At 36.9% G+C, this 25,000-nt stretch overlaps 2 protein-coding genes across 7 annotated transcripts in view; one reads left to right on the top strand and one right to left on the bottom strand.

The window, feature by feature from the left end:
• The window catches only part of LOC138008330 (homeobox protein not2-like), a 19,102-nt gene extending 6,791 nt beyond the window's left edge, over positions 1-12,311 (bottom strand). The window contains exons 1-3 of one of the 6 annotated variants that reach the window (XM_068855640.1): positions 12,171-12,311; positions 8,717-8,880; positions 1-1,934 (exon numbers count right to left, since the gene is read on the bottom strand). The exon at positions 1-1,934 is cut by the window's left edge and continues 1,365 nt beyond it. The gene's annotated coding sequence lies outside the window, so the exon portion shown is untranslated. Of the gene's footprint in view, positions 1,935-2,384; positions 2,527-3,775; positions 4,077-8,716; positions 8,881-11,588; positions 11,728-12,170 lie in introns of those variants that run through there. The other 5 variants (XM_068855641.1, XM_068855644.1, XM_068855642.1 and 2 more) reach the window with 5 other exon arrangements.
• LOC138008329 (protein O-mannosyl-transferase TMTC2-like) overlaps positions 7,331-25,000 on the top strand; it is a 29,936-nt gene continuing 12,266 nt past the window's right edge. Inside the window, exons 1-12 of the mRNA XM_068855639.1 lie at positions 7,331-7,529; positions 11,371-11,678; positions 12,211-12,497; positions 14,055-14,863; positions 15,673-15,701; positions 16,086-16,200; positions 16,302-16,387; positions 17,110-17,171; positions 19,850-19,916; positions 21,759-21,814; positions 22,395-22,473; positions 22,749-22,870. Coding sequence (XP_068711740.1) covers positions 7,423-7,529; positions 11,371-11,678; positions 12,211-12,497; positions 14,055-14,863; positions 15,673-15,701; positions 16,086-16,200; positions 16,302-16,387; positions 17,110-17,171; positions 19,850-19,916; positions 21,759-21,814; positions 22,395-22,473; positions 22,749-22,870 — 2,127 coding nt within the window. The 5' untranslated portion in view covers positions 7,331-7,422. The remainder of the gene's footprint in view (positions 7,530-11,370; positions 11,679-12,210; positions 12,498-14,054; positions 14,864-15,672; positions 15,702-16,085; positions 16,201-16,301; positions 16,388-17,109; positions 17,172-19,849; positions 19,917-21,758; positions 21,815-22,394; positions 22,474-22,748; positions 22,871-25,000) is intronic.

The raw sequence follows: 25,000 nt of genomic DNA, 5'->3' as shown, positions 1-25,000 counted from the left end.
TAAATTTTATTTATTCTTAGTAACTAATAACTTCTCATATCGATGCCTGATGCACATGAGTAGACTTCCTTTAGTAAATAAGGAAATTGAAGACTGACAGCTTTTCGGTTGTCCCCTCAGTTCTCATGATGATGATTGTACTTCAATTAAAGGTTTGCTCTAGAATACATCAAACGCGATTAAGGGAAAAATTTTTTCGCGACTGAGTTTTCAATGTGTGAATGGTAGTCAACTACAGAACAACTACTCAGTACTTTTTGCAATAGCCTCAGTTAATAACAACGTTAAGCGCAAGAGTTGGAATTAAACCGATGTTTTTGTGGCATTCAAATGTCAACGTGGTCATGCCATACGGTTATGCGCAAGGGAGTATCATATGCGGCTATGCACGCTACTTTAATTATTCAACTGTCTGGCGGTCATATTTTGAGGTTTCTTCTACTGAAGTCATTTCGTGTCACCATATTGCTCATAAGATGAAAAAGGAACATCAAAAGCAGTAGCAACTGAAGATGAACAACAAACGAGTGAAAGACGAAAGACGTGCAAGCATGGAGGGACAAAGGACGGAATTGAAGCGGATTGCAGTCAAGGGAGGAATCGATATTTTGAGAGGTCAACTCGACGGTTTTCAGTATGATGATTTGCTTGGATTAAGGCCTTTTGGATGTAGGGACAATTTTATGGGTAAATGATTTTTTTAGTGTTTTAGGCTTCAACTGATGCTCATGATTACCTGCTGATTTCCCGGCAAAGCAGCAAAAGATCGTGAAAAAGCCGCGTTGGCAAAATAAAGGAACGCACAAAAAAATTAAAGAACCCAGAAGGCGGGTCATCTTGGCCCCGGCCATATGCTTTCCATAGATCAGCTGGAACCTGCTCTATAGAATATCAGATTATGCACTTTGTCAACTGACTTCACTCTCAAGATATGGACAAATGTAAAATTTTGCTAACATCCGGACCCTTGCAGAAATTTCTACGAGTAAATTAAGCAAAAAGCTGTTTCGGCTCCTTAAATATTCGTCAATACGGCGCTAAAATCGTCCTTAGTTTTGTAAACAACCCCCAAACTCTCTGGACCATCTTGTTTAAAACTCGGGCCTCTTGAAACGCTCCTGAGGACGATAACAATTTTACACTCTTGGGAATTTGTTCGAAGAGTTGTTTTCTTTTTCCAGCATGAAATAATAATCGACTTACCTTTGAAAACTGGAAAACTAAAGTAAGAGGGTGCCTCTCTTGACTGATACTGGCGTTTGTCTCTTAAGCAGATGAATAGATATTTCCGACCTATAGTGTGTTTGCCTTAACATGTGATACATGCAATGAGATATGACAGGATGAACGCAAGCAATTGCATTATTTGCATTGAACGAACTAAATCATAACAAATTAACGAATTCGCATGTCTACATAGAGTCTCAATGAGACAGAACATTGGTCGCATTTGCGTAATTGTCAAAGGTTCTGACAGTTTTTTCGCGTCTAAAGTATATGTTGTATAAATATGTTAGTGAAGCTTTGTAAATTTCGTAACTATTTGCAAAGTGGACAAACAAAAACGTCCTTTGTGCGTAATTATGCCCATTCGATTTTACTATATTGCTACCATACTATATTTATGTCTTCATATTTTTATAACTACACGTATATTTGTATGTTTGTGAGTGCATTGTCTGACCCTACCAGTAATTCAGAGAGATCTGCGAATGGTGGAAATAAACAAACATTGTATTGTATTGTATTGTATTGTATTCTCTCATCTTTTAATTTACAGTGTTGCCACTTAGCTTTTGTAGCTAAACCACTGACACTTCAATAGAGTATAACAAATCCCATCTTGCTAAATCCTCACGTATACCGTTTAATCTGGAAGTTTCTTTTCTTCTTGTGGGTGTGCAAAGAGCCCTTGGGTGGCGGATTCGTGAAGCCTGTAAAAAAACATCACTGACAACTATAACTGACCAAGGGATCGAATTCTATATGTAGGGCAGAATTGGACAGCCAAAAAGGAAATAAAGGAAATAGAATAGACATTAAGGGTTGAAATGAAAAAAATCCTGATTCATGTACATTTGACTTTCACTAATGCACCTGTCACTGTAAACCCCCAGCGCTGAAGCAAAGGAATAAAATCCCTAAAGATATCTTGCCCTTTGTGACACAGTATCACCCGGCAGTGCCAATCCCTAAACGTGCTTTCATACAAAAACAGCCTTATCTACGGAAAATTTTCAAAGAGCCACCATTCATATCTTTTCAAAGGGGAAAATTCCTAAAAGAAATGCTCGTAAGAGAAAAGTTTTAAATAGGTCAAACACTGAAAATACAGTTCAAAATTCTCAACCGTTAAGGAGTTGTGCAGGCCTGTCAATCCTTACTATTTCTTACTGTGCATATTCTGACCCCTTTCCAACCGGGTTATTAAGGTGTCTTCACTCCTTCTTGCTCGGACAAGGCAACGGACTAAAACGTACTAATCCCCCACCCCATAGGGAAAAGCAAAGACCAAAATGCACAACTCCGGTACGTCCCTGGGAAGGCAACGCAAAAAAATGAATTAATCCCCCACCCCCTCGGGCAAGGCAAAGAGTCAAAGACCCCACAAAGCCCTACCCATGCCCCATGTTTCCCCGGGGGAGGGGTGGGGGTTTACAATGACAGGTGTATGAAAGAGCGTTAATTCGGTTGTGCTGTTCTTTGGAACAGCCTGCCTTCTAACCCAAGGCAGGCTGATTCCCTTTGTCATTTCAACAAGCTAATAAAATCTGTATTTTAGGCACGACATTCATGGAAAACAGCTTTTTAGTAGCGTTTGCTTTCTATTGCATAATGTAAGATGGAATTTTAATTGTAACTAATGTTAGGTCTAGTTAAATGTATTTTCTAAGGTTATCTATTATGCTGATGAATTTACCGTGGATAAATAAAGTTTACCTACCTATCTGTACAAATACTACCCTACATTAGCGATCTAACGATAATATTGAGACGTCAAGTTCACAAGCAGCTTTTTAAATCGGAATTTATTTATAGGCTATGAGTGTATACTGAGTGATTTTTCCCACAGAGAGAGACCTAATAGATAAGGCGGTTTCTCGTATGTCACTGTTCTAAAGCTGGGAACAGGGAAATCGACACATCTCAAATTGTAATATTTATCTTGTTTAAAAATATTTCACTAAGCTTGCTCGGGAACTAAAAAGTTTAACCTTCTACATCAATATCAAGACATCTTGTAATCACCTATTCGATACAGGCTTGAAGTCCAGCCTTTTTAGCCACTCTTTGTGTTCTGCCTTTTTATCATAAAAAAATTGCAAGTAAATGCTCTTTCTTGAACCCTTTCCAAGTTAAGTCTGTGCTTTTACTCAAATAACCACACATGTATAACCATGCACACATTATGACAATATGCATATGTAAGGTTAATTTAGGTAGTATGGCTGATTTTCGGACGGGTATGCTCGTGGGAAATATTGAAAAGAACCCCTAAGAGGTACCAAGATCCTGTCTTGCGTAACATGTAAATTTTTTCACCCCTAAGAGGTCCTGATTTCAGGGTTTTAATTAGACAAAATTAAAAATTGGTTAATTATCAAATGTCTCCTATCATAATTTTTCGGCTCAATACCCTTAAAGGTACCTAAAGCTCCTGCTGTGGACCTTTTAAGGCTGAACACCCTAAGAGGTACCAAAGCCGCCTTTTTAACCCCTAAAAGGTACGACCAGCACCCCCGTCCTTTTCATATGCCGTTTACCTTCTACTGACCTTTTTGTAGATAGTAATAATGTGAGTACTGTATTCAAATTTGTCATCAGGAGTGAGTACTGTATTCAGAGTTGTCATCAATAGTCACAAAACTGGGCCTCATTGCCTAGAGCTGTTTTCAGTGGCAATGACAGTATTTTTAATTTCAAGTGCAAATGCAACCCCGTTCCCAGGGTCTACCTTCTCCGCCTCCATTGTCGTTGAGCGTTGAGAATAGAACACGACAATGGAGGCAGAGAAGAGAGACCCTGGGAACGAGGTTGGTGTAAATGCCGCACTTGGTCGGAAAACGGCAGTTGTATCTTTCGTCGATAGCCGTCACACAAATACTGCCCTAAAAAGCATTCAAAACCAGCGCTTTCAATCGCTCTCTAAGGAACTACGGACTCACGTGGCATGCATGTGATCTAAGAAAGAGCAACTATCGACAAGTACTGATTTCTCAGAAAGGAAATTGCCTCTAATTGCTTCCCTTTTTATTTCCAGCGCTTTTATCCACTTCAGAGTCTTTCATGCAATGTATTCTTTTGTCTGCTCAAAGTTTTTGTCAATTTGTTGTTTTGCCGCAGGGGAGCCGGAAATTGGCCTTAGATGTTTCTCGAATTATTCTGCCTTAAGGCTGAACGTGAACTTTAAAAGTAAACTTTAATCATGGCTATCTTAAATTAAGATGGTCAGGATTAAACTCCTGGAGAAATGTTTACAACACAAAGGCGCGAATTCGCTTTAATTATATAGTTGGCGAGCGACTGACCAGATAATGAAAACAGCGTTTATACCAATGTGAAATTTATTGGGATACATTAAGTGGTGCACAGAGATATAGTTTACGTCATAGAAAGTGCGGCGTACGGGGTTTTATGCACGAGCTGTTTGTGTCAAAAACCCGAACGAGCGAGGAACGAACGAGTGAGGGTTTTTGACTCAAACAACGAGTGAATAAAACCCCGTACGCCGCACTTTCTATGTCGTGAACTGTTTATTACACATAACATGAGAATTTTCATTAAAATAGTTTTCTGAACGTGAATTAGAAACAAAAACTCACTAACAATAGAACCAAATGCAAATTTAATTTAATTCAATAACAAAGTACGATTTGCACGATTTGCATGAGATGCACGAGTGATTGGCATGGAAACGCCTTTACACTATCGTTGATTGGTTATACTTCCACATGTGAAATAGCTGTACGCCATTCTGATTGGCTGTATAGGCCTTTTTCACATGTGAAAAAAAAGCGTATAGATTTGTACAAATGAGCTTTATGGAATAAAATTCTCATGTTATGTGTAATATATAAGTACGACATGAAAAGACGATCTCTAGAATTCTGTATTGAGCGTTCATCTTAAAGCCAAGTTCCTAGAAACCAGGTTTGGGTAAAGCATGGCTGCACTTACGCACTTACGACAACCCTTTGTACTATGAATACACGCATCATGGCTAACTGAATGATTGTGGCTTAACTTGCATATTCTTGTTATTTTGTTCACATATGCAACCACTTATCATCATTTTTGGACAACTTCACTGCACCACCAGACGCTTTCTACGAATGTACATCAACTTCCGAACTCACGGTATCGCTTTTCTTTTGAAAGCTTTTCTATTTTTACTCCATTACTCACGTGAACTTTGGCACCTGCATTTTCTCATTTCCTTGTTTTGATTGTCGATAGGTATAAACATTGAGGCAAAGAAGAAGTCGAGGATACTTGTCATAAATTATTAGCCGACCCTGCCAACAAGAGGAGCACTCAAGATCGACTTTGAACCGCTTTTTTGTTCTATCTATTATATTTAGATACTGATGAAATGTCCAGATTAAAAACAACTTATTTTATTTAGAAATAATACACAAACAGCGGTGACAAACATCAGATATAAACGCACCAATTGAAATTAACTTTCGTTTCGTATGCTTCTGTATACCTCTTCAGATGTGACGGTTAACACAAAATTGGAGTTTAAATATACGGGATCACGAACTTGTTAATCATTAACTATTCAGTAACAATAGAGGTGACAAAAAGAAAATAGAAAACTTATAAAGACACAGCTTTTTGCTGCTGACATATTCATTTAAGGTTGGCTCTAAATCTTTGACCAACAGTGCCTCCTTTAATTATTTTACACTGAGTGTCGGATCGCCCTTTCGCTAAAATTTCAAAATGATCCCATTTTAAGCTGTGACCAGTTGCTGTAACATGGTGCACAAGAACCGACGTAAGAAAACCATAAATGCTCATGCTTCTGTCATGCAATTGTCTTTTAGTTTTTCCCATATAAAAGTCACTGCAGTCCCAACAGGCGTTCATATCTGATGTTTGTCACCGCTATTTGTGTATTATTTGTGATAAAACTGAGATGGCCAAAGAAAAAGAGTATTTACCACATAATTTTATTCATTTCCGAAATGGTGAAAAAAAGGTCATCAACCGCTAAAACACGCATGTCAGTTGTGTAACATGAAACCAGATGGGAAAGTTATGAAAAACTATTAAATCACGATAATGTCAAATATTTAGTCATAAAAATGTTAACGTTGTGGAGAACATTTATACTACAGCACAAAAGTATCTTACAAGGAAGGGGACACTCACTTTTTATTGGCTAATCGTGTTAGTTACCACGATGACACCTATATCCTCATATCCGAAAGATAAAAATCAAATCTTCACTGCCGCGGAGCTAAGATATGAGTTTTTAGAAAATGGAAAATCCTGGTATTACATCAGTATCTTAATGGGTGATATTACATGGCCGCGCGGAGATGCAGAATTTCTCTTCGAGTGTTGAAAAATATTTCACGAGTGAGTGCACCGATACACTTCTTTACAGGAAGGTCAAATACAAAAATAGCCTCAAGTGGATTTTTATTTGAGCGCATTTACACTTTTTTTCATGACGAATCCTAACCATTATCACTGTTTAATATTGTGAAAGGAAAATTTGACAGTTGACTCGACTTTGCTGGAACAATTGTATTAAAACGGCAAGAAAGATAATTTTCTTTTCAATGCTTGGATCAAGTCAGAAACCCAAGATTGTGAACATAATTTGTCACTCGCGTTTTATCAAAATTCTAATAAATTCTCGAGCACTTTGCTCACGGGTCCAAAGAGACTTCCATAATATAATATTTTTGTGTGAAATCACCACTGGTATGAATTGTTTGTTCACTTGCGGGAACCCAATTCGTTGTCACCTACAACGGCGGCAACAAAATTTCATTGTGTTCAATTTAATAGTCCATTTGTTGTATCAGCAATTCGGAGGCTATTTTTAAATGCCAACACAGTGTTTAAAAACCCCGGTTAAAAACACTGTGTTGGCATGAAGGCAAACCAAGTTATCCATACCAAGGGTGTGTGAAACCACAAAGAGAGAGCAAACTGTGTTCAATCCGCTTTTAACAAACCAAGGTCCATGGAAAATCAGGTTTCATTTGTGAGAAAGTACGTCATAAACTTAGAAACGCCATTCTTTTGTTGGAGTGCGTTCTGGTTATTTGCACAAATTTTTGCCGATCTCAGCTGAATCTGAAACTCTGGCCTGGCTACCAAGTCTCGAATCACAACAATGGAGGTGTTAAACGCTTAGCTGCTGAAGGTCGTTTAATATAAGTGCTAATAACTCGCGGAATGCAGAATGATAAATGGAAATGGTGGCATACGGCAACAATTTCCTCTCTGGCGGGACTCCTGTGTTATTTAAACTCACTTTCTGCAGAGTTTGTCTACGATGACAGGCAAGTCTTTGTGATGCTGTCATGTATTCATATGCATGTTTTCTGAGGGCGGGAAGTCTTGTTCTTCAACGATGATCGCGAAAGATACAGTGATTTTTTTTCCACTCACCGTCGAAATGTTTAGCGGTTATGAAAAGCTTTGTTAGTTTTTTTATCGCACTCTTTTGTAATATAATTTTTTTCGCAAAGCGGAAGCCGTTCACAAACCCACTTTAACTCATAAATTCTTAAACTACAGTAAGCTTACCATTGTTGGGTCTACAATAGCTGTTCGCGTGGTCAAACAAATGGTTTGAAGTCTTTAATCTTCAAATTGTATACAGATGAAATTAAAGTGGAACGTGCAACGAAATCTGAAAACTAGCTAGAACTTTTGATCATGACGGAGTTCCCGAACTTTTCGTCGGACTTTGACTGCCACCTGTCTTTGTAGATTATTGTTTTTTAACTCAAAGTAAAACAATGATGATCTAAAGACGTGCATCGACATTCAAATGAATCCTCAATTGCCGGAGAATTGCATTGAGACGTGTTAAATTCGAATGTTACAAGATAAAATGTTCGAAAACCTATCTTTCTCAACCTTATGATAAGCTTTAGACTCAGCTTACTTAATGTGAATAATGTACATTGAGGGCGTCCTTCATTCGTTATGCATGTATTGCGGTTAGCGCTTCTCTTTGTTATTTCTCTTTTTCGCAAAAGCATTACCTTTTTGAAACCAAAATTCAAGTTGTAAGTTGTTCATTTTGAGAGAAGTTTTTCGTCATCTGTTGCTCTTTGGCACTTTAAGAACAAGGTTACAGTAAATAAATTAGAGGCTTTTAAAAGTACGTTATTTAAGGCAGATAGACTTTGAGATTGCAATCCTTGTTTTTATGTTACAGCTGTATTTTTGTACCCTCCTAGCATGTCTTGTCAATTTAAGGGTACAAATACCACTGCTTTCATTGGCAAGTGTTTTGACAGTGACATGAAACATTAAATGTTTAAAAATATATTAAAAATACATTAGTGGCAAAAAGTTAATGTCAAATTTTGACATTAACTTTTTACCACTAATATATTTTTACAACTTTGAAAATGAAAGATATCAACTTATGTTTATGTTACTGTAAATCATCAAAATGAGTTAAAAAGCAATTAAATTGTAGGTTTGCAATTAAATATAAATAATTGAAGCCTACCATAGGAAGGTTCCAGTGCCTTTTTTGTCTTTAAATCTCGCTTTCTTATTTCATGAATGTCACTGTTGCTGTCGCAGATGTAACTCTTTTTCTGTCATTTTCTTTTAACTGTGAGCGTCTTCAAAGAAGGTTTCATCATGTTATACCTTCAGCCAACATGACCTCTGATAATGGAAGCACATTTATACACAGCTAACATTAATATTTTTATTGCTCTCAGCACCACATGAAGTCAATAATATAAAACTTGTTTCATATTTTGTCCTGATATTAGGAAGTACATGTAGCTTTTACGGAAAAAGAAGAGAGAAGATCCACAACTTTAAATAATTGGTTACTCCTTACAAAATTTAATGTAGGTGGTCAATGACTCACAAACAATAATTTAAAGGTGCAATTATAGTTTAGTTTTGCAAATTATAAGTATGAATTATTGAGACCTTACAAATGTACCCGGGTGGTCCTGGTGTTGCTTTGTCATTCAATCTACTCAGTATTTTCTGTTTTGCTAATGATAGCTAGAGTGTGTCACATTCACATTCATTTCTGTCACAGTAAAAAACAAATGTGACTTTTCTGTAATAAGTACATGCATACTGTATATGTACATACATGAAGCTGTTTATGCTTTCAGGGAAGAGAGGGCAGCTTTCAAATTCTAAAATTATGCTGTCCAGAAATACAGCATTCTTTAAATAAAAAATGACTTTTTATAATGTGTTATAAATCAACATCAAGATGTCTTGTTAACCAGTGTATTTTCCACTAACAACCTGTACATACCGGTACATGTATCCCTCTTGGTATTGGTTAGGAAACCTTGTAATATAATATTATTAACAGTTAAATAATTTTCTGTTTTTAAACATTACAGTGGAGTCATATTGTTCTATGCATGGCCAACAGTTTAAACTATCCTCTCATCAATTCATTGTCACATACATGTATTTTAAGCTCACTGGCAGTTATAAATAATAATTTTGATCGTAAAAAGTTTAAGGTATTACAATAATATACATGTACAGGCAACAGTAGAACCAATTTTATTTCATTTCAAAATAAAAACCAAAGCAAGTTTTGACAACACTGTTTTGTGCAAAATTGTCACAAATTATGTGCTAACAATAGATGTGCAAAGGTTTTGAGCAACCTGGCTAGCAATCTTGTTCTTAAGAAAAGAATTTATTACTGCTGTAAATAAGATCAAAACCCTGTAGCACTCATAAGTGAGGACAAGGGTTTTACAAATCTTGAACTGTAGGTCATCAGCCTGATGGTAGCTAGTACAACCAGGTATTTGTCATTTTTTGTGAATGTCTAAAGAAAGGTTGAAGAGATAATGAAAGGCTGCTCCCCAACCTATAATTAATTTTTTGTTCATCCATAACAACTTAATACTGACAGTACTTGTTTATTCAATTTCTCCTTGGAATTCTTCAAGTTGGGTTATTGTATGGAGCCTGCATGAAATGTTGCGTTCAGCTCGTTTATAAAATTAAGATTCAAATACCAAATTTTCGTAGCAGTAAGATTGAAATCAAACATTTAAAAAAGACGACACAACTTTTAAATTTGCAAGACAAAATTGTTTCGGATACTCAGTATCCATCTTCAGTTGAGGGATGTTTACAAGTAAGTGCATGGCTTTAAATAAAGTAGGTAACAAGTAGGTGTAAATTACAAACTGTAGAATAATTAATAGTTAGAAATCAGTGAAAAAGATTACACGATACTAAAGGGATACAACTGAGTGGGAAAATCAAAGGCGCGAGTACAAAACTGTAAAAACTGTTGAATACAAATATTAATTAAAGCAAGAGTGTTAAGAGTGTCAAATAGATTTTAAAATACTTTGAAGGTTGCCGATTAGTCAGTATAATCTACTAATGCATGTATCATTAAGTTAAACGTTACTTGTACTACAGGTGTAGATATGACAAAAATGTTATGAAAGAAATTAAATATTACATGCAGTATGTATGGTATGATGTGAAATACACCGGATATGTTACGATATACAATGTGATTTAAGTTTAATAGACAGTAGGGTAGGGTGAGTATAGTGCAGAGGCCAATTTACCTGAAATGAAGGCCACTTCTCAACCCCGCTCCACCACCCCACCCTACCCCACCCCACCCAACATTACACTCTTCAGGAAGAAGCCCAAATAACGCAGCTCAACACTGCTGTGGAGGTACAATGGACACCATGCTACAAGTAGAATGATTTACAGTCACTCTGCTTGCATGCAAAAATGTTTTTAAGGTATGCAGGAAAAGTACATTCAAGATGTTGACTTCAATCTAGACTGTTGTAAAAGGATTGTAGAATCTGATTTATAGGATGTGCACAGCAGATTACAATACATCTGCATTACTGTATGGATTGCCATATGCACTAGTACATAGTAGGGTTAGGTGACTGCAGGTTAGGGTGAAAAAGGCTATGATATGGCGGACTACTTTCAATAAGATCATTAATATATCACCAATTTTTTATCGCAATATTGATATTGATATTGATATTATTGAAAGTAATATCGTCCACAATTATAGCCTTTTTTGCTAATAATAACCTGTTGAGTCCAATCAGGTGAAGTTTTTGTGGTAGGGTTTTTTGATGTTACATTGTACAATTTTTATTTCAATTACAGCCGTGCTATCATCAAAAATTCTGATTTGCTCTCCACTACTCCATGGAGCAATGTCCTGTTCAATGATTTCTGGGGCACACCTTTGACTCACAGTGGGAGCCATAAATCGTACAGACCTCTGTGTGTTGCGACATTCAGGATTAATCACTACTGTGATGGCTTAAATCCATTTGGGTATCATCTGGTGAATGTTCTACTGCACAGTGTTGTTTGCTGGTTTGTGGTGATTTTATCATACACACTTCTTCATGCACATTTTCCAAGTTTAATAGGAGGGCTTTTGTTTGCTGTACATTCAATTCATACAGGTACGATAATTTCTTGCCTTTATTTTGCTAATCGGTACCTTCAGTTTACCTACAAAGAAAGATAATTTATTCAAATAGGCTGTTAAAAATAGACTTATGATAGTGCTAGCCATTTTTCACTCACAGTGAAGTTTATCTTAAAGTTTGCTACATAGATGTACTTTAATTAAAATGCAGCATCTTCTCTAGTGAGGAAACTGGGAAAGTCCTTTAAATAGTAATGAATATAAAAGACAATAGTCTGATGTATTTTATGGGAATTACTGTATCCTTCAATAGACAAGTATTAATTACCACACAAAACTTTAAAAGGATGGCTAAAAATCAATATAATTATATATTTGTTTTGGCTTTTATTGAATTTAAGACTAGTATAATTAGCTTTACATAATAAATTATTATGTACTGATCAATAATTTATATTTAGCAATTTTTCATTACATCATTATGATAGTACTTGCATGTTGTATTACATGTCTGTATCAAACTCACCCTTAGCTTTTCTGTAACTTTCTCTTTGTTTTGACATCAGAGGCTGTGACAGGAGTTGTTGGAAGAGCGGACATACAAGCTTGTCTCTTTTTTATTTTATCTTTACTGGCCTACATCAGATCGCCTGACGAGGCATCTTCAAGGGATTCACTTCTTGGCTGGAGGAAGACCAAGTGGACCTGGATATTGTTATGTTTTGTTTTTAGTGTTGCAAGCATGTTGAGCAAAGAACAAGGTATCACTGTCCTGGGAACTTGTGCTGTGTATGAGATCATTGTCATCTTAAGCAGAGGGAGGAAATACTGTCTTTCTGGAGAACTGACACAGGCAAGTGTAGTTACAGTACTGTTAGGGGTTCCCTGTTAACAAGTACATGTAAAAATAATTATATTAGTCTGCCTAAGACAGAAAATAATATCATGTATAAAGAGGCCCTCTTAGTCAAGGGGTTGAACTTCATAAATTACAATATTGCATTTATTTACTGTTTCAAAGACCTTTTGCAATGCAATATACATGTAGATAAGGTTTAATTTGAAAGCTGCCATATTTAGGTACATTCTTACATGATGATGTAGATAATTGTGGATTGCTAAGCTTGATTATAAGTTTAAGATGTTGCTGGTGCAAGTCATGATTACGGTTTGTATAAACCCAGACATTAATAAGCTTAATTGTCATAGTTATTAAATAATAATCATGGTTGATACACAGTCACAGCTTTCAACATAGAAGCCTGCTACCACCGGAGCTCTGGAGGCTGTGGGTCATCAAGTCACCAGCTACATGTACTTGGTGACCGTCTACAACTTTTTTGAAAACAAACCTCTTAAAAATAATGTTGACAGCGCTCGTACCCACTCAGTAGTGCAAAAAATGTTCAAAATTTGCCTACAGTATTGTCTTGAGAATTTGTGTATAAACCATATTGTGTTCTTCCTCTTGAGTGTGTTTGTGATCAGTCATGATCAAAACACTTTACGCCATTTCCACGTCGGCTTCTTAGCAAAGATGGCTGCCAAGCAGGGCCAGACTGAATTGTTTGCATTTTTTCCAAAGAAATCACTTGACGTTGTAGTACAATATGCAAGCCAGTGAGCCATCCGCAAGGACATGCGAGTCAACATGCAAGCCACGCAGTTGTTGAAAGCTAACTGTTTTAAATGGGTGCTTAGACCTTTAGAAATACTGTTTATCAGCAGTGCTATGTGAAATGGGCGCTTAGACTATTTAATAAATTAAATGCGAGACGCGCATGGCTAATGCTGGCTCGCCGTTTGTAACACCCAAATCACGTTCTGGAACAAGTATTTTGAATAATTTTTTACTTATTGTACTGAACAATACTATAATAACTCTTAATAAATTGAAGTGAAGGTCTTGTAAAAATTAGAATTGCTGTTCCTTTTGTTCATAAATATTTTGTCATTACCTTTAGCTAATTTTGATGCCTGAGAAAGTTATTTCCGAGCTTCTAGATTACAAAAATTTCTGGCGCAGTATGCCCCTAGACCCCCATATTGAGTGACACCGACACAGCCATGCACCTTCTCTCATATAGGTAGACACCTATTCAAAATTTTATTGAAAGCCCTGCACAGTACATATACAAAATACTTTGATGTTACAGTAATGAAAAATTAATAATGGTACACACTGTACATTTAGATATAGTCTGTGAATAAAATTATTGACCTCAATCACATAGACTAGTACAATTAAAAAATTACCTTCAGTTGACAGAACCCCAATACAACCAATGTCTGATAATCTTCAAATTATCGCTTTTAAGTGGATTTACATGTAGTATAAACTTTTCAGTTGTGAAAGACACAGTGACTGTTTATGTTATAAATTGTCTAATTTGCTGTTTTGTTTGTCTAGGCTTTTCAGAAAGGAAGTGGCTTACGTCTCCTCTCAGTATTCTGCACTGGAATTGTGGTTTTGCTGTTCCGATTCTCCATTATGGGAAAGCAAGCACCGGATTTTTCTCCATCTGACAATCCGTCTGCAAATTCTGAGAACTTAGTGACACGACTTTTGACCTTCTTGTATTTACCAGCATTTAATTTCTGGCTCCTGCTATGTCCAAGAACTTTGAGTTTTGATTGGTCCATGGATGCGATACCCCTGGTAGAATCATTACTTGATGTACGCGTTGTGATCATTTTCTTGTTTTACGGATTTATTGCCACTTTGGGATTTCGCTGTTTCTTTGGATGTATTTGTTTTGTTCCAAGCACAGAAGGGCCTGCTGAGGGAGAAAAAATTAATAAATCGCCTCTATCTGCAATGAATAGTAAAGAAATGTTTTCAAAGAATGGGAAGAAAGTGTTGTTAAAGTGCACGAATGGTTCACTTGTCTATAAAAACAACAATTTGCCAATGAGAATTTTCAATCATAAAAGTTCTGTTCGTGCTGCACTTGTAGCACTTGGAATTTCAACACTATCCTTTCTACCAGCAAGCAACTTATTTTTCTATGTTGGTTTCGTGGTGGCAGAGAGAATTTTGTACATTCCTAGTGTAGGATATTGTTTGTTGATTGCCATTGGTGTAGATGTCATCTGGCATGCTTGTAATAAGTGGCAGAAGAAGGTGTTGAGTGCCATGTTATTGTTTGTCATGGTGTTACTTTGTGCAAGAACTGTCATGAGGAACTGGGACTGGCAGAATGAGGAAACTCTGTACAGGTAAAGTACATTACTTTTAATTGAGATAATTCTTTTTGTGGATGTATTTTTTTGCAGTGACGTGAGTAGCCAGTGGACTGCTATTAGACTGTGTTTATTTTAAATTGCTGAAGATCTAATTGCATTTGGAAGACTTGTTGGGTGTTTATCACTTTTAATTATCAATTATTGAAAGTTTACTGGTGAGTAATAATGGAGCTGTACCCTGAAAAAAAGTATATTTATTACTATTAATATTAATTATTATTTATATTACAGGTGTATTAATAATCAACTATAAGCAATTCTTAATATGGATAATAATACATTATTAGTTAGTAATACTTAATAATAGTTACATGTATAATTAATTATTGTAAATTAATTATTGTAAAGAAGAATAATATTATACAGTCAAAATATACACACTTAAGAAAAAATGCAATTATGACAGTTGGATATCAGTGCAGTTAAGCAATGACCTCAAGCAGTTGGGAAGAAAGCCTGGAAAAAAAGTTTAGCCGTGTTCAAGCACGGGTTTTTTTTTGGAGGGTTTCTTCATTAATTACAGTAACTGCTATTAAAGGTAATAAAGTTAGTTAATGCAAGCAAGAAATGCAGGCTACATTAGGGTAGGCCAGCTGACCACCATAGAAATATTTGCAAAAATGAACCTCTTTGATAGCTGCATTGCCAGCCTGGCTGTCCTGAAAAATAGTGGTTATCATGACAACCTAGTACATGTATCTGGGGGAGTTGGGTTTCACATTATTGTTTATACTCATCATACATTGTAGTAGTTACATCCTATACTCTCTTGCTTTTGTCAGATCCGGGATCCCTGTAAATGCTGCTAAAGGTGAGAACGTTGAACTTACAGCTCTTGCGCACTGTATAATTAATAAATAAATTCATTGAAAGTTTTTTTCCTAAATTTTTGTAAAATGAATTATTTAATATACATGTGAAGTGCTTGTAGAGCATTTCAAAATGCTATAAAGTACTGGGAAAAATATTAATCAAAAACCACATTTTTGTCCTTTTTGAATTTTGAATGCTACTTGATTAAAAAAAGAAGTTTTTGTTACTACTGTAACAGTATTTGATTCAAAGATGCAGTCTACAAGGTTATTTACTAAAACCTCGTCTCTTGATCTGTACTGTGAGCTAAGTGCTTATAGTTACAGTGAGTGGCCCTTGAACTCCATTAATAAGAGGTGTTTACTTTTAATACTGTCGACAGCATTGTCAAACTTAGGGAATGCACTGAACTCACAAAAAAGAACAAAAGAAGCAGAAGAGGCCTACAGGAAAGCTCTCTCGTATCGCTCCAATATGGCTGACACCCATTACAACCTGTAAGTCTTTAATGTCTTGTTTTTAATATTGCTTTAATTTGTAATACTAACAGTTTTGGATGAGGTTGGACTTTAGTTTTAAAATTTTCTTTCATGTACAGGGGGATTCTCTTAGCTGAGGAAAAACGCTACAGTGAAGCAGTCCGAAGTTACAAAAACGCCATTCATTTTAGACCAAGATTAGCTGGTTAGTATTAATCTGAATGTTTGAGTTATTACCACAATTTTGTTTCACGATTTCTACTGACCCATTGTCGCCTTGGCTCCCTTAAATCCCTTGTCCCCTGGGAGTGTCATCTATAAATCAACTTGGGGTGCCCTTAGGAGTGAATAGGTTGATAAAAGGATTTAATATAAAAGCCTTAAGTCTTAAAATGGAATTTATTAGCACCCTATAAATTAGTTACCTGTATTGTCACATTGTCGCATTGTTGCTTTAATTTGTTTCCCTCATGCCTGCCTTTGCTTTCGCTTTTGTCCCACCCACCCAACTTCTTTTGAGGGCAAGAAATGGCAAGTGTACTTAGAACTTATTTCCAGTGTAAAGATCTAGTGTGACAGATGCCGAGGTTGACCTGTGGCTAGGTTGCCATGGTTACCTCTTGCCACATTCAACAACAACAAATGTGCTGCACTTTTACGCAGTATGTATGTATGTTTTCTTTGCAAATGGGCCATTTACATCTTAGTTAACACTTCACACAAATCAAAATCTAGTGACTGATCTTTCCAAAAGACCAATTAAGATTGCCACTGTACTTGCAAAATTTTCAATGTCACTTGCAACCTGATTCCTGTAGCATGACGCAAATTGTATCTGGTGCAAGGCTGATAACTGTTAATTAATTAAGCAGTACTGTATATTAAAGATTGTTGGGTGATTTTACAATGTTTTTAATTTTATCTTAGCTGCTCATCTGAATTTAGGCATTGTCTTGTCTGACATGGGGCATCAAGAACAAGCTGTTAAGGTCTGGAAAATTCTGAAATTTGTAAAATGACAATATGCTGTGATGTTAAACAAGACATTCTGGGTATTAAAATCTCTAGTATGATTTAAATTTAATTTTAATTAGTGTATACTAGTTAAAGGTCAGTTTAGGTGCAAGATGTCTCATTTAATATTTTTCCTGACATATCTTTCAGGGCTTGAAATTGCGACTCACTGGTCGCCAATGTGACCAAAAATTGAGTGCTGCCGACTAGATTTTCAGAACTGGTCGGCAACTGGCGAATCACGTTTTGTCTGACAACCCAGGATAAACAGCAGACAACTTTTGTATTTGAATCTTTATATGATGACAACTTTTGTATTTGAATCTTTATATGATGAAATCGTTCGGAACTGGCAGCGACTCACCTTCTTTCCCCATTAAAATAATGTATAAATACTACAAGAAAATCGGTTTCTCACTGTTAATTAATAGCACAAATGTACTTCGATACTTCGATCACCGCGTTTGCTAGGCACCATATTGTTTCAGTGGCTTCATGGGATCCTGGGCGCACTTAAACACCGTATGCTTCTTGCCAGTTACGTGAGTTTTGCGCCTGGAAGACGAAGATTCAGCAAGAAGGTTAATTGAAAATTTAAATCCATCGTCAGTTTGCGAGTGCTGAAAACGTAGATTTTAGCCATATTACCGAAGGACCTCCTTGGAACTAGCTTGATATTGATAATATATTGATAATGAACCTGGACATCACATAACGAGTTTGAAATTTGCATGGAACCTTCAAAAAGCAACCTGTACCCTTAACGTAAAGTGGATTGCAGAACTTGTCCCCTCTATTAGAAAGCGGACTCCTGAAACATTGACTGCACAAGGTGATTAATAAATGGAGATAAATATCGGTAGAGATCGAAGTATGTTAAGAAACCAAGTTCCTCTAGTTCTTGAGGGTACTGAAACCGTCACTATAAAAGCAAGGTGACACACGCTAACACCAACCCGGTGTGGACAACACATCACGCATGCGCACAACCATTTCACCCGGTCAATTAGCAGCCATGGCCAGCTGTTTCTACCTTTTTGGCCTCATCACCATGGCGTAGCTAACATACCAAGCTGATGTGTTTAGCACCCCTTTAAGTGGCAGCTTCACATGCCATACATGTGGTAAGATGGGTTGGGAACAGCCAAACTGTTCTCCCACGGCAAGCGTGTGGGAAGGTGGATCACATTAAGAGTGTGTCATGCAATTAAAAACATGCGTGATGTATTGGCCACACCAGGTTGGTGTTAGCGTGTGTCACCTTGTTTTTATTGTTACTGAAACCGTAAATGAGCCGCTCCTTTTCTCGGTCGGAGACTGGTACGAGCATTGCGGTTGTGTGAGGGCCTAGGCCGACGGAGCAATTGTAGTATTGGGTTTACTCACGATAAAGGTAAGTTGTTTGCTACCCAAGCTGTAGCAGAATAAAGAACTACGTTTTGAAGAGATGAAAAGCAAGGATAAAGGACCTATGTATAATTTTTCTTGCATGCAAATTTGGCGACCAAAATCTATGATCTGGCGACCAAATTTTCCCCATTATAGTCGCCAGCTGGCACCTGAACAAAAAATTTAATTTCAAGCCCTGTCTTTGTAAATGATTTGGACCCAGGAGTCATATAATTAAGGACGGTGCCTACTTTTGTTAAATTTGCGCATATGTTTTGCACATCTCCAGATACTCGGATTTCCTATCGCCGATGCTTACTACTACAAGGATATTTTTGCGCGGTTTAAAACTATCCGGAGAAAGTAGATCTTAGTAAGTACTCTTGGTATCCAAAAAGAAAATTGGGGGTAACCATGCATTTTTAAGAGATGATTAAGCTTCAATTTGAGAAAGAACGCCATACATTGCTTTGTATTTTAAAGCTTTTTCCAAATAGTATTCATGAATTATCTTTGAAAAAAGCGTGGTTACCCCCAACTTTCTTTTTGGATTTCAATAACACTTGTTAAGATCTACATTTTCTGCATAATGGCACACACCGTGGCAAAAATGAATAAGTAGGCACCGTCCTTAAGTAAAGTACGATCGTCCCGGTGAGTGTAGTCCTGAGAAGGACTGTTTGAGATGACATTGACTGACATTTCGACAACCTGAGCAGAAGTCATCTTCACACTGATCATCAACACACTGATTTACTCTCACAGTACTGCCCAAGGTATTCTACGATACACGTACCTTAGACCTATAGACGAATCGAAACGCATGCACCTATCACTGTTTAGTCTTCCCAGCCAATTACATCTAGGCTCAACTGACAGTCGACCAATAACGTCACGAATAAGTTGACCAATGACATCTACGGCCGGAGTTCTTATGGTATCTTTTGACGTTACACAAATCACTTGACTCTGAAGATGACTTCCGCTCAGGTTGTTGAAACGTCAGTCAATGTCATCTCAAACAGTCCTTCTCAGGACTACACTCACCCGGACGACTGTACTTTATTTAATGACATATCTTTGTCTGCCCTACATGTATATAATGGACTTTACTACCATGATCCAATGTAGAATACAACAGTTTGTAAATTAAAGAATAAGCATTTTCCTTATTTGTTATCCAATCCATATTGTTCACTTCAATTGCTGACTTGTAAATCTGGCTTTATCTAATATAGTATTTAACATTTTTACTCAATTTTAGGTTCTAAGGAATTCCTCAACCATCAGTGGGCATGGCTTGAAGGATCCCAAACATCACGCACACTCTAGTAAGTAATAAACTTAAATTGGTGAAACTAACATAAGTAATTAACCACTGTTCAGATTTGTGAGGTATTATGTTTCAAGCATTAGCCCTTTTTTCAGAGCTTTGTCGACCTACATGTAAGGTTCAAGATGTCACTGCACAGATCTTTCATATGGTGTTTAAATTATGTATATTTATATATTTATATTATTATTATTATAATTATTATTATTATTATTATTATTATATAATTATATACTCAACAAAATATTAGGTTTCTGCAGAGATCTCCGTAAGCCCCAGCGACCGGCGATAATTGCCGGCTAGTCGTCCTGGCTGCGCCGGCTATACTCAAATCCAAATAAAATAAATAAAGAAATAGTTTGTTTTGCATCCAACGGCAACTTACTTTCCCATGGGTACATACATTCGGAAAAAAATAAAGTTTTCCTTAAAGAGCCAAGTGTCCAAAAATGTTTTTGACCGAATAAATTTGAAAGTTCCGTTGAGAATTTCGGCACGCTTGAATCGATCGAACGTTCAGCAAACAAAACAGGCTTAGATTGCAAGGCAGTGGTTACCGACGAAAAGCACTCCATATAAGACAACATACTCTGTATTCCAACACGTGCAAAATGGCAGGAAAGTGGCATCGTGGACTTGCTGAGATGTGGCAGGTACCCTCCCCTCCCCTCCTCCTCACACCAGAGGCACATGGAAGGCACTTGCGCGTGTTTATAAATTCCTCTGCCGGCTCCATTTTATTCTCCTTCTACTCCAAAATTTAGGGAGAACCCTGTTTCTGATTGGTCAATGGCAGATGCATAAATTATAAGTTATATCAGTGCAATACGGAAGTTGCTATGGAAACAACGAGATAGATTAATTTTGTTGAGTATACAATAAATAAAAAAAATCAATGAACTTGATCATGCATTTCGTGACTTATGGTCCCTCGTGATGTTTCAAGAGTGCTCAAACTGAACTTCTCTACAGGGTGTGGTGCCTATACATTTCGAAATGCACTGGCCTTCCTACGATTTCCTATACTTATAGTATAGTATATATTATATTATTATATGTATATTTTAAATTATTATTATCTTATATTATGTATATCTTATAATTTTATGTATTTCACTATTATATTAAATTACATATGACTTGTACAGAACTGTATGTACCCTTATCAACAAAGTTTCACTTCCCACCAATGGAGCACCACAGTTTCTTTAGAAAGTAACGAATTCATAACCCTTTATACATTTGTAATAATAACACAACCCATCATTGAGCCTGGGTTCGATTCCCAGACTCGGCATCATGTGTGGGTTGAGTTTGTTGGTTCGATCTTTACTCTGCACCAACAGGTTTTTCTCCGGGTACTCTGGTTTTCCCCTCCCCACAAAAACCAATTTCATTTGATTTGAGTCAATGTCATTACTATAGTGCTAAATCCATTGACACTTAGATAAGTTGTTATAATTATTATTTTACTATTATTACTCTGTAAGTAAAGGAACTTTATTTAAGTGCCTAGTATTCTTAGTGCTGCAGCAATTAATAATTGGGAACACTGTAAACTGAAATCAACAAATTATCGTCAAATGTTGGTTTTTGAGGAGTAGGGAAAATTGGAGTACCCATGCAGAGAAAAACCTCTCGGAACAGAGGAGAGAACCAACAAACTCAATGCACAGTCATACTGTATGATGCCAAGTCTGGGAATCGAACACAGGCCACATTCATTTGGTGGGAGGCAAGTGCTCTCACAACTACGCCAGCCCTGCATCCAGTAACAGACCAGGAGAGTTTTATAAAAACTTTTGACCACATTTCTTTGTAATAATTCTATCACATGCAGTTGTATCCATTAAGTACAACCTTGGTCGAATCTTGGCTCAAATGGGAAGACTAGAGGTCAGTACTCAACATTATTATTACCAGTAGATCCTAATTAAATGACAGATAATTTATATATTTTCTTATTTTATTGGGAATTGCACAGTACAAATGTCTCTTCAAAATTCTTCATGAAATAACTGAAGTCTAGCAAAGAATAAGCCAAGTCTTTCGTATAAAACACTTCTGAGAGCCACCACAATCATAATGAGCAATACTTAGCTTTTAAAACTGTTGAGTGTTCTCGATAATTTGGGGCTGGGTAGACATGATGCGAACACATGGGTAATTGGATCAGATTTGTTATTGAGCCAGTTTTTGCGTGGCTCACTTCCCTTGCCAACATTTTCACCCAGACGATTTTAGATAGGGATTATTATTTATACCTTATTACTAACCAAGGTGTGGTTGCTTTACTTTTTTTGAGAACAGAATACTTTGCAAACTTTCAGAGCCTTTGGGGGGCTCCTGTTTTTGCCTGGGGCCTTATAATATCGATATCCCATTTAACTTTTTTACTATGCTTACAGAAGCATCATAATGGGCATTTATTTTACACTGTATAAGTATAGTAATAACATTATTATTGTTTTAACAGGAAGCTATTAGTGTCTACTTGGATGCAGTGGAAACTAGACCTTCTCATTATGAACCTCACAGTTTGTTCAACTTGATGGGTAATTAAGTTATGAATTTAATGACGTGTTAATTACTGTATACAAGAAGAAGAAAATACAAAGTTATTGTCAAAGGAGCTGACTGTTAATTAAGGCAAAAAGTGTTTAATTAAAAGGTTGCCTATGTTGGTTGTCCATTCATGCAAACCTTTGAATTTTCGTGATGTCTGTGTTCATAGATGAGAGTAAAATAATTTATGTTATCACAGTGAGAAATGTGAAAGGGAGCATCATAAGATTCAACATTAACTTCAGTTTGTTCTTGGAATCTCCAGGGGAGGCTTACTCTGCAGCCGGATATCAAGAAGAAGCTGAACAATGGTACAAGGAGTCATTGAAGAGCAAACCAGATCACTTGCCTGCTCATCTCACATATGCCAAGCATCTTAATAAAGTTGTATGTACATGTATTGTGCACACTAGTGATTCTTGCTTCAGTTGAGTTTAGTACAAAATGAACAGTGTTATATCCTCTTAACCTTTAGAACAAAGTGCCTATTCTCTCACATACATTTTGTTTTGGCACCAACAAGGTGAATCTGTTCAGAACTTGGGAATTGTTACCTAAAGTGATGATTATTTTATTTCCAGGAGTACCCAACGAACACTTTTTCTGAATTCATCTGTTATTGACTTACACGATATGTGGGCATCGATTAAGACATTTTTGGTTAATATTTAACTACCCTGGGAAATAAATATCCGCTCTTCAGAGCCAGCTAGCAAGATATTATTTTCCGAGGTCGCCAGCCAGCATCCATTATTTTGAGGCCTCTTCCTAGCCAGGAAGGTGTACATTTCGCTGTGGGCGCCAGCCAGCGGCATTTATCATGTTGAAACCCTTCCCAGCCAGCGATAGTTATTGGAAATTTTCGTTTTGCCAGTAAATAATGCTCTTACGCCCACCCACCCCCCGAAACTGTAACCAAGGCAACAAGGGCACAATAATAAGACAGCGTGTTCATTTCTCCAAGCGGACGATCGTGTGATTTACTTGGAAAGAAAATGCATTATTATTGTGCTGTCATCGCACCATGAGTAACAGACACCAACGCAAGCTCATAAGAGGTCACATCCAGGTAGTCTGAAACCAAGGCAACAAGGGCACAATAATAAGACAGCGTGTTCTTTTCTTGAAGCGGACTATCGTGTGATTTGCCTGGAGTATTTTACTTTATGACTATGAAGTTTATCTTTGGTTTTGAACGGTGCTGTTTCGAATGGAACCTTAACTTCCGTTTGTCAAGTTTTCTATGTCAAGTGGAATAATTTACTTATCCACGGAACTCGAACCGATCTTTCATACTGTTTTTTAAAATTACTATTTCTAATAACGCTTTGTGCTATAAAACCCCTGAGATAGGCAACAGAGAAACTGAACAGACGAACATCGCGAAGCGAAGTACCACGTGGTCTTCAATGGTGGTCAAGTTTTATTTTGCTCTCGTTTTTCCACTTCTGTTTGCCACCCTTTTTCATTCTTGGTAAAAGGAAGGAACGGATACGTCTTGTTCCAGTTTGCTGTGAATCTGAATTTTCTCTAAGGAAAGATCGATTCCAAAAATTTCTCGGTGCTGGTGTATGTTTGCCAAGTTCATAGCGTTCACTGGAATCAAAGCTTGGGGTGATCGCTCAAAACAAAATTGGCATCCGGTTGGCGGCCGCCTCTAAAAGCGTACGCGATATGGGGGCGTGAAAATAAACAGACCTGCAGTCCAAACTACAAGCGCGGATCTTTAGTTGACAAACGTTTATCAGTTTGAAGTGGTAAAATGTTTTGCCAAACTGAAAAGGTTTACGGTTGAAACTAAGGCTTACCTCCCTCCGGAATTATAATTAATTACGAACATTAAAAAATGGTTTCATAGTATCAACTCTGCTTGACATGACCGGGCGGAAAAGCGGCAAAAGTGCCCACTTTATCTTAAAAGGAAACGCCAGTCTCCTTGGCTCGCAAGGTACCAAGCTTGAAACGTACAAAGTAACAGGGAAAATTTACAAACACAAAATTTACGAACATATATGAATTGCTACTATTTAAGTGACATTGTAAAATAAACGAGAGATTCTAAAATATCCAAACTATCATTCAGGTCTTAACCAATAAAAAAGTATACAGTTTTTCTCAGCTTGACATGTATCTGTCATAAAGTGAAATAAAACTGCTGTAACTCGTAACTGGCCATTGCTTCTGAGGGAATTTCGTACCACAACCAAATGGTTAAACCCTGTGAAATCATCAACTTAGCCCGATTATTTTGAAGGCAGAATTCAGACAAGAGGCACAGTTGCGTTTGCGTTTGCACCAGTGTTTTTACGGGAAAAAAGAGAGACGCGGCTTGTTTAAAGAAATCTAAACGAAACTAATTAAGTTCTTGACGTTACAAATTTTCTCATTAAATATTTCTTTGTACGCTTCCTATTCCTCAATGATTTCCTCTTCTGTTGCTTTGCAAATGCACGGTTACATGTACATATCCTGGCAAGCGAAGTTCGAGAATTTTTTTTTGCTATCTTAGATCTCAGT

This window comes from Montipora foliosa, chromosome 6, assembly GCF_036669935.1.
Source record: "Montipora foliosa isolate CH-2021 chromosome 6, ASM3666993v2, whole genome shotgun sequence".
Classification (NCBI taxonomy): domain Eukaryota; kingdom Metazoa; phylum Cnidaria; class Anthozoa; order Scleractinia; family Acroporidae; genus Montipora; species Montipora foliosa.
This window is presented reverse-complemented; position numbering and strand designations above follow the sequence as displayed.